Source organism: Physcomitrium patens, chromosome 19 (genome assembly GCF_059467195.1).
Source record: "Physcomitrium patens ecotype Gransden chromosome 19, ASM5946719v1, whole genome shotgun sequence".
Lineage (NCBI taxonomy): Eukaryota > Viridiplantae > Streptophyta > Bryopsida > Funariales > Funariaceae > Physcomitrium > Physcomitrium patens.
The window spans coordinates 1,365,238-1,374,955 of record NC_143428.1 but is presented as its reverse complement, the minus strand read 5'-3'; the positions used below and the strand labels follow the sequence as shown (position 1 = coordinate 1,374,955).

At 42.4% G+C, this 9,718-nt stretch overlaps 1 protein-coding gene and 1 long non-coding RNA gene across 2 annotated transcripts; one reads left to right on the top strand and one right to left on the bottom strand.

Moving 5' to 3' along the window:
* Positions 1 to 1,461: 1,461 nt before the first annotated feature.
* On the bottom strand, positions 1,462 to 3,060 carry LOC149987333 (uncharacterized). The gene is made up of 2 exons (XR_016498551.1): positions 2,925 to 3,060; positions 1,462 to 2,748 (listed from the first exon to the last, which is right to left on the bottom strand). It is a non-coding gene; the product is annotated as an uncharacterized LOC149987333 (long non-coding RNA).
* Positions 3,061 to 4,475: 1,415 nt separating this feature from the next.
* Positions 4,476 to 7,280, top strand: LOC112295793 (zinc finger protein CONSTANS-LIKE 7). The gene has a single exon (XM_024547741.3). The coding sequence runs from the start codon at positions 5,168 to 5,170 to the stop codon at positions 6,560 to 6,562; it is 1,395 nt and encodes a 464-aa protein (XP_024403509.1). The 5' UTR covers positions 4,476 to 5,167; the 3' UTR covers positions 6,563 to 7,280.
* The last annotated feature ends 2,438 nt before the right edge of the window (positions 7,281 to 9,718 follow it).

Sequence of the window (9,718 nt, the reverse complement as noted above, 5' to 3'; positions counted from 1 at the left end):
ATTATGGCTGCGTTGTTACGTAACCGGGGGGGTCTCGCCATATACTGATCGAAAAATCCAGATGTCATGAATCGTAGTCAACTCCATCACTGGAACTGTCCACTAGAACCACTTGAAAGTAAGTCTTGTGGGTGCTGGATTGATACCCTCTTAAAGGCCTGTGAAACCTCGTCACCCCTAGTGCACCATCCTAAAGCTACTGGAGCCCCGCTTTCGGAGAGGATTAAGGAAGAGGATGCAGGATAGTTGCCAGTGCTGCAATTCGGTGATTCTGGCCGTAGTGGAGCCCGTGGGCCCGCCGGTGATGATTATTAGGTCTCCAGATTAACCATCTCAGGGCTTTTAGCTTGTTGGCAGACTGCGGCTCGTTTTTGTCGGAAGATGGAACATGCCCGGTTGTGCTAATCCTGACTGTAGGTTCTCCATCCAGGGTTTTCTCGGGACAGACCTCGGGACCGATTTTATTATCAGACATCGAAGCTGGTCTGAAACAGTACATTTGACGCAGAGAGTATCTGGATTCAAACTAGAATTCAACGAGTGAACTCACATGTATGATGTCTCTCTCCTCCTCATGCAAAATCTAGTTGAAAGATTTTTATTCGAAACGGCCCATATTTCCATGTTGCCAACACGACCTTCAATTTTCAATCAGGAACCAGCTTACCATCACCGAAGTAGAAGACGAAGACGAAGACATGGATCAAAATCAACAGTAACTGAATCATAGTAGCGAAGATCTCAACCATTTCACCGTAAAAAACTCATCCATGAGAGACTGCTGTTGCTGCTCCTCCTCCGCCGCGCTGCTCTGTCGGCATGGACTCCAACTTGGCCGCGTTGCGATGCCATTCTGCCGTTTACCAGTTTCTGTTTCTTTGTTTACTTTGCTTTGTGAAACATCACGATTTCTTGAACAATTGAAGCTCTTGTCAGATTGGTCTCCTTTCACGACCACTCTAGTTCTTTTTTACATTTTATTTGCATTTTTTTTGTGTTTTTTTTTTCGCTTTTCGAATTCTCCATTCTTTACCAGCAGCCTTTCCATGGTTGATTGAAAGCTGCTCATTAAAACATGCCCCAGTATAAAAGTACCTGTTCTGTCGCATTAAAAATCTATTCTTGAATATGAGCTTATATGTGACCAATATATTCTATGTACATATTTGTAAACATTACTTTTTTTCTTATTTTTGTTATTCATTAAAGAAAACAATTGTTCAGCTTCCTTGCAGAATATATCAATATTCCAAAGAATGAATGATGTGTATGCATGACTTTTTGGTGTTGAGTCAAAAAAGTAACTTTTGAATGTTTTTAGAATGGAGTAAAACATAACTTTCAAAGCAGCAGAAGAAAAAGGACTTTTTCACTTCTAGAATATCTCATTTTGTGCATACAATACTTGATAAATCAAAAAAATACAAAAGCACCATACTTATCATAGAAGAGTGACTATAATTGTATCTTAAGGATTGGCATAAACTTTAAAAATAACACACGCTATTCAAATATAAATCATTATTCACCCAACGTAGAATGAAACAATACACTCCAAAATGTAGAAACAGCCAAGATCTGCATATTCAATCTACCCTAATCAGAGATGTTCTCCTAATCTTCAGTCCATAAGTCTAAATATTCCGCTTGCGTAGATGCAAAATTCCGCGTAACTGCGTTACGATGAAACCCTAATTTCGCCGTGAGGCAGAAACCCTAATTCCCTCCCATTGCAGAAAGTGAGATCGATCCAGATCCGAGTGCAGGCAGGCCCTCTTATTTCAGGAGACTGGGAGAAGGATGTAGAAGAAGTTGAATTAGAAGATGAATTGGACGATGGTGAAGCACCGGTTTCATTGGTATGTGAAAAAACGACAAATAGAACGAGAGACATTATTGGAAATTTTGGTGGGAGCGTTATTAGGGGGAGGGAAAGTGGGACGGGGAAGAGCTCGCCCATGCCCCCTCCCAGCAACAACTGACGAAAGCGTAGGCATGCCAGTCAATGGGAAAAGCGCCCGACGATTACATTCCCTAGTTTAATTAGCCTCGCTCAAGAGCCCCCCTTTTCTTTCTTATTTTTCTCTTCATGCCGATTTACAAATCAAAAGTGCTTCCTGACATGTTCCAGTTTTGCCCAGGTTTCCTCCATTTGCTCGGTCTTATCATTGCTGCTGTGCCTCGCCCCGCGTCTCTTGCGGATGGATGTTCCGCTCCGCCCTTAAGCATAATTTGAATGCGACACAGTTGCTGCTGAATTTCTTCTCCTAATTTCATGCTAATTTGACTTGGGGGGTAGGGGAGTTTCGATTTTTAAAATTTTCCCTTCCAGGGAGGAGCAGCTTTCACTGTTTACTTACTCTCAAAGTAATAAGAATTGTTTCTCATCCGCATGTTGAACATTTAATTACATTTTGGAACTTTACTGGCTTTAAGAGCTCGCTCTCGAGAATGTGTTTATGAGTGGCACATGTTGATTTTTTTGTGCTTCAGAAAAGTTGTGCATGGTCAGATATCGCTTGAGAAAGAGTCTAAGGATGGATCAAAGGTAGAGATGGTGGTAAGTGGGGTTATCTGTTTGATGACATGTGCTGAGGAGTTTGGTTTTCAGCGTGATCGTCGAAGCCAAAAATTTCCAGGAGTTGATCCTCTTGAGGTAGGCCAGGTCTGGCGGACCAAAACCTTTAGTCTTCATTACAAAAATAGTATTACGTCATTATTCAATAAACAGTGCACTTTGTACACTTCCTAGGAAAGAGTAAAAGAATGAGTTAAAATCCAGAGCGTGAAGGAATAACATATGATGGATATTCTAGATTGAGCAGCATTTTGACACGAGGAGAAGCTGGATCATGAAATGACAAGAATCGTGATATGGCGACCCTAGAACGAATCTAAGTCTTTAAGTGTTTAGGTCTGCATACCTCGTCAACAGAACGGTCTTACATTCATTATCACAATGAGAACATTGCATATTTTAGTTCCTTCAGTCATCAACCAATCAATGCGATCGATACTCGCGGTGTTTGGTGTCTCTGATTAGTTCGTTTTGCTAAATTACTTCCATTGAAGAATTTTTTTAGCCCAAAGGCAAATAGATTGTTCTTAGCAAGAGTCACAACTGGAAGTCTGTCTCCTCGACGAAATGCCTGAAACTTTGACTCTACTGGACAGGACAGCAGGATTCGAAGTTTGGAAACTGCCAGTTATACCGTACAGCTTGATTTAGACAAAGCAGAACCTCTTAGGAACTGTGGCAGTTGATGAATTTTTTTCACTCCTACTCTCACCCACAGAAGCATTCTCCTAGGTCTGAATTCTGCGGCGTTCGGAATGCAGGAGGGGGGCGAGGGGATACACACCACATGCCAGTATCCTCACACGTGTTAAAACACAGGTGAATAGTATTTGGGGTCCCCCAACTTCCTGTTTTCTGCTCATTGCGTAAAATGGGCAAACCTGGATTCAGATCTTAAACTTCTCGAACAAGCAATACTTAATGTGAAAGATCGAATGCATGAAACGACCGATAAAATAGGAAGTGTTTCCAATCAGAAAACTGCAAATATCGCTCGTGTACACACAACCCAAGCCATCGACGCTGCGTCTTGGGATTGGTACTTGGAATGAAATTATTCTCATGGATCCTTGTGCACACAGCTGCAGCGCTGACACATGTGACACTACGAGCTAGATACTATCCTCTTTATTTAGAATTATTTACCGCAAATATAATCAAATTGTCCACAGACACGGCATGGGTAAGTTGATAACCGTGGGCGGCAATGGTAGAATCATTTTTTATTTATTTTTTAATTCGGTGCTGACCACAGTGGCAGTCTGTGAAATCTGACTCACGTGCCTACCGAGCCCTGATAGCTAGGCAAAAATTAATACCACTTCTCGTTGAATTTGAGTAGGATTAATCAAATCTTGAGATTGTTAGTGGTATTAGAACTAACTAAATGGCTGCATGTATATCAGGCAGGTAATTTCCGATCGAAAATAACCACGATGAAATTGTAAATTTGATTTTCTTGAATATTATGCAGGTATGTAACCAGTACGAAGACAGGTTATTGAGCTGGATCAATGCAATTGGATGTAACTAAAGCTCGCCATCGGTGCTCTCGCTTCTGCAGCAGACCAGTTGGGTTCCATCTCTTGGACACTTGAAAGTCGAGTCTTGTGTGACTAGCAGATGTTGGCACCAGTGTGTACGTTTATCCGTAGACCCCACAGTGGCATAATATAGCAGCGATGGATTTAATGCGATGTTCTTGCGGGACTGTTTGGAAAAGGTATGGATCGGGGCCTACAGGCGCGTTTCGGGTAGCATTTTTCCAAGTGGCCTTCGTTTATTGGTAGTCTTGGGGAGGCCCCTAGATGAGTGTGGGTCCTCTGTTCTAGGTTACCATCATTGCCTATTGCATTCAAGCCTGGAGGGCACTTTTTCAGAATCCACCCTGTATGCTCATCTGGTTTACTACTTAACCCTGTTCTGATTCCAGTTTTCTTTGCTCATGCAGCTCTCGTAAGTCACAGTGTCCAGTCCATGCTCTTCGATTCTTCTGCTGATCTCTACAATGCCTTAGCTGCACAATAACTAAGACCTTTCAGACACTGCATCGAAGCTTCAAAACCTTCTTTATTTATTTATTTATTTATTTTTGGCGTGTGTGTGTGTGTGCGCGCCCTTGTGCAGTGGTTGGACAGTGTAAATTTCAAGGTGTGTTTAATGCTTTGTAACCGATATATTGATAGAGCGGAATGGTATCAGATTTAGATAATTGATGGGCTTTCGTAGGCGTGTATATTTCAATCAGAGTGGAGGGATCATCTCGGTTTGGAGTGGTACTCCTTGGTTGTACATTTGTCGTCATACACCATTTTCAGGACTTAGAGGCTCGTGGTGTGGTATCCGAATCATGTAAATAATCTCAGAGGGGCGGGGAGGGTGATGATATCCTTTGAGGAATGAGATCAACGTAGTTCTTTTAAATAGATATAAAAACAAGCCTGTATACGGACTTGTTGCGATCACCAGAAAATTCAGAAGATCAAGATTGGAGAGATATTTGCAACCGTTCTCGTAGTTTTGGTGTTGCTCAACACAGGTGGTTTGAAAGTAGCCGAGAGATTAAATTTGGTCTCAAGTGGTTCAAAGATGGCGACCAGTGTCGTAAACAGTTCGGCAGCCACTGCCGTGGCCTTCTCAGTGTGCACAGCAAGAACCTGCGACGTATGCGCCAACAAGAATGCGCAATGGTTTTGCTCAGCAGATGATGCGTACTTGTGCACAGCCTGCGACACGCAAGTCCACTCTGCGAATGCGCTGTCTCGTCGTCACGAACGAATTCATCTTCCTGCCCATGGCATGCGGACGCAATCGCACGCCACGGGATTCCAGGTTCCAGCGGAGGGACAGTGCGGTGCCTACATCATGAAGAGGCTACATCCACATCCTGAGCAGGTTCTGCCTTCGCGCAAACGGTCGAGGGTAAGCAAGCCTTATTCTCACCATCTGAGGAAGCTCACCAGAATGGTTTCGAAAGATTTGATCAAGTCTGAGGACTTAGTTGCGATCAACGCAGAGGCGAAGCTATTTGATTTCCTCAACACAGATGAAGTCCTGCACGGTGGCAACCAGGAAGTTCCATCGCTTTCCATCGTGATGGGCGCCGACGCTGCATGCTCCCCCGACATCGACCTACTATCTTCTGATTACAAATTTCAGGGTAACGATCATTCGGCTTCGGCAGACTCGTTTGCGGCGTTCTTCAAGGGAAAAGCAGCTCCCTCGCAGACCCTTTTCGATGACAGCGACCAGTTTCTCGTTCCCGACGCTTTCAACTTCCGTTTCGACGTCGAAATATCCGACCCCAGCACCACCCCAGCGGACGCAATCATTGGCCTCTCAAGCGAGGCATTTTTCCATTCGGGTGATATTCCCGGGCTCGATGGATTCGAGAGCTTCGTTCCAGACTTGAGCGTCCCTGGAAATTTCGGCTTGAACTTAGACCAAGAGCTTCATAATGGTGTGCAGGCTCCCTCACAACCAACAGAACCTGCTTCCCTCGGATGCAAACGCAACTTAGCAGCGCCTGACCACACCACCGCTGGTCCCTTTGCCAAGTTCTTCGCTCAGAAGCCCAAATCCGAGTCGCAGGAGCTGATTTCTCATGACGAGATCAAGAGAGAAGCTAAGGAGATGCTCAAGTGCTGCCGTGAGGGAGACGGCGATGCCCAAATGGTGCCTACCCTCAAGTTGAACTTGGAAGATGTCTTGGCTGCATGGTCTGACAAAGGGGAGCCATGGATCTCATCCGACGAATCGACCTCCTCAGGTAGTGATGTTGGCCTGGTCCCGGACATGCACTTCTCGACGGCCGATGACAACCAGAGTGGCGGTGGCAGGGATGCCAAAGTCCTTCGGTACAAGGAGAAGCGGGCAACTCGCCTATTCTCGAAGAAGATCCGGTATGAGGTCAGGAAGGTCAATGCGGAGCGTCGCCCCCGCATGAAGGGCAGATTCGTGAAGAGGACATCGAGCAACTCATAGACGCCATTGTGCAGCTCCGCCCATCTGCCAGAATAAACCTGTTTCATTTTTGTAGTTAAGTTTTCCAAAGGTTCATCATCCGGTAGCGTCGTTTTAGCAGTCGCTAGTGAAGCTCGTAGGATAGCAAGGTGTGATCTGTCGGGCAGCAAGAGCCGACGCCGAAACAAATTCGCAGTCTACTTTGGCTTGGTCAGTCAAAATTTGTTTCAGGTACGTGTCTTTTTGTTGGCTTGTAAAGCTGTATTCGAAGATGGAGACTTGGCGTTGTCATGTATCATAGAAATATCTCCGGCGCTCGCTGTAAATCTAAGATGGCCGTACACGTTTGCGGGGCCTTCGAATGAAGATGTTTCGAAGGTGTACGTTAGTCGGAAACCGGACTGGTCGATTGTTGAGCGTGGGCACTGGAGGGAACCCTTTTTTGCCACCCCTACGGTGATTCATTTGGCAAGGCTCGGCACCGCATTTGTGCGGTTTTTAAATGAGGGTTGCATTTTACAGCTTTTTTCATTAGTTCTCAGTCATAAGAAGCATGGCTTCCAACCTTGAGCTTGTGAGAATCAATAGAAATTTTCATTGGTTTATTTCCACGTTGAAGACGAAAGGCTACGATTGTGCCATTCGTCTTCGGGTTGGATTATTTTACCTCTGTTTTCTTTTTTTTCCTTTTTCTCTTATCTTCCGGTAATACTAACAAGGCTGTCTTAACTTTTGTGCACATCTGCAACGGTATCTTTCTTTGTAAAGGGGATCTGTTCATATTTAAGGTCACCTTACTGTGTCATGTCTGACACTCTGGCGATTAATTAGTTGTTGACTTCCTAATAGCTTTTTGTCTAGAATTCTCAGTGCACTAGTGTGTGCACTCAATAAGTGGGGAAAAAAATAAAAAATAAAAATTGAGGAATGTAACGAGGACGTAAATGACAGCATACTGCAGGTCAATTTTTGCCCCGACACTCGTGCAGCAAGGAGCACTGTATCGTAACTGAATGCAAGATTGACTCAATCGTTGCTGACAGAATCATGCACCAGGACAATCTATTCACAGTCGAGTTCGCCAAATGAGTTCTTGCTATCCTCAAGCCTCGTCATTCTTCTATGAGTGCCCTCGGTAGCTGCATACAACACTGCAGGCTCAGCAATACCATTGTGGTCGTATCAGCGTAGGAGAAGAAGCATGTAACAGTACAAGTATAGTTATTGGATAACACAAAAAAATTCTTCTTGTTACTTTCATTCCTCATGTCTGGGCAGATAAGATTTAGATAAACATCATCCTTTACCCAGTGACGTTCCCATATCCAGAAACGTAAGCAGTGAAGAGCTCACAAATTTATCACTTCGGAGCAAGATCTATCGTTATTATCGAGACCTGCAAGTCTAGTAAGATTTCCCTGAGCTGCGTTCGTATACGATGTCGGTCACCCTAGCAGTTCTGCTAGCAGAGCAAGGAAATAGACTATTATTGTTGGTTGGGTTCCATTACATTATTGACATGTCTACAGCTCCTAGTCTGACAGCAAGCCGTGACCTCTAGACCACAGCAGTCTCCACTACCTCGCAAGCCCGCAACTTGGCCGTAAACAATGATGAACTGTAACTCTCAAATTTTACACTGAAACCCTAAACCTCAAGTTGTCGTGATAGAGCATCGTTCAGGCACTGTAAATCCTGAAGTCAATCTTGATTCAGTGCAATTCAGAATTGTAGGAACCACTTCAGATTTTAAGTATGTAGACAAGATCCAAAAACTTCAATTATTAACCAAATACCTTACATTCAATCAAATCAATGTTCCCGGTGCCATGGAATGAGTTAAAAAGTGTGCAGGTACTCCTTGGCAATGTACTCAACCTCACGTGTTTGGCCATGACTGCTGCAGCAACCCCCACCATCTTCTTCAACACTGCATCTGATCCAACAACTGGAATTGCGTGGGTCACCAACCTGGATCTCTGCTGGCCAGCTGGTCTCACAAGGACAGAATCCCTGATGCCACATAAGCAAAGCCAACCCCAAAACTTCTTTCTTGACTCGACTATTAGAACATATAACTAATTAACCAACCCCGTGGTGTAACCGTAAAACAATCATAGAGTCACACCCAGTATAGGAGTCACAACCCCTCTTGTTGCACCTCCCTCAAATGAATAAACTATATAAAATATAGTCACTTAGTGTGAATTATATAAACAAATTAACCTCATTGCCTACAAGTGACTCTAATATGGTAATAAAGCTGAATTTTGCAAACTTTTTGATACATGTTCCAAAACAACAATAACAAAACTTACAAGAAAATGAAGTTATAGTGAAGATGTTCTTCATAAAAATTGGGGCACCAATAAACTTCTCTTCTCTTGAATATGGTTATAAATAGCCTCACCACCATGGAATGGCCAAAAATTGATGGCTCTTGGTACATCTTTTAGAAACAAAAAATACCAATGAAATTTGAGATAGAAGAATTATAGGAATTAGTCTCTTTTATAGAAAAAGAATCACATCTATTCCAAAAATCAATGCAATAATATTAAATCTACCAACAAACCAAGTTGCAATTATCATGTAGAAAAAAAAAGAAACCATGTTGTTTTAGGAGCTATATGGAATTGTATAGACAACTCAATATTTTCCTACATTCGAGCATGCAAAACAATCAATGAGGCATTGCTTGCTCTTTAAACATGTATTTAGCAAGTGATATTGTTACTCATGCTCACCTACAAGAAAAGTTCATTACACAAAAAATGAGAGCAAGAAAGTCAATAATAAAATATTAATATAATTTTAAAACTTTATTTCAATAATTTCATTCTGTTGAAATAATAATTATATTTTAAATAGAAATCTTTATTTTTATGAAATATGTACTATCTCAATATGATACAATCATTCAAATTCTTTGTACTACAAGAATTGCAACACTACCAAAATTAATTGTAATCCAACTTGAAGAGGAGACAACCATGAAAGAATTCTCTTTTAAATTCCAAACATTTTTATAGGATGCAAAGATAAAGATAAGTCGTAATCAAGATTTTCTACAAAATAATAACAAAATGACAATAATTTTTTTAAAATAAATCAAAATCAGTAATTTCATGTCTCTATTACAAAAAAAAATAAGTATTGAAAATTATAGTTTTTTAC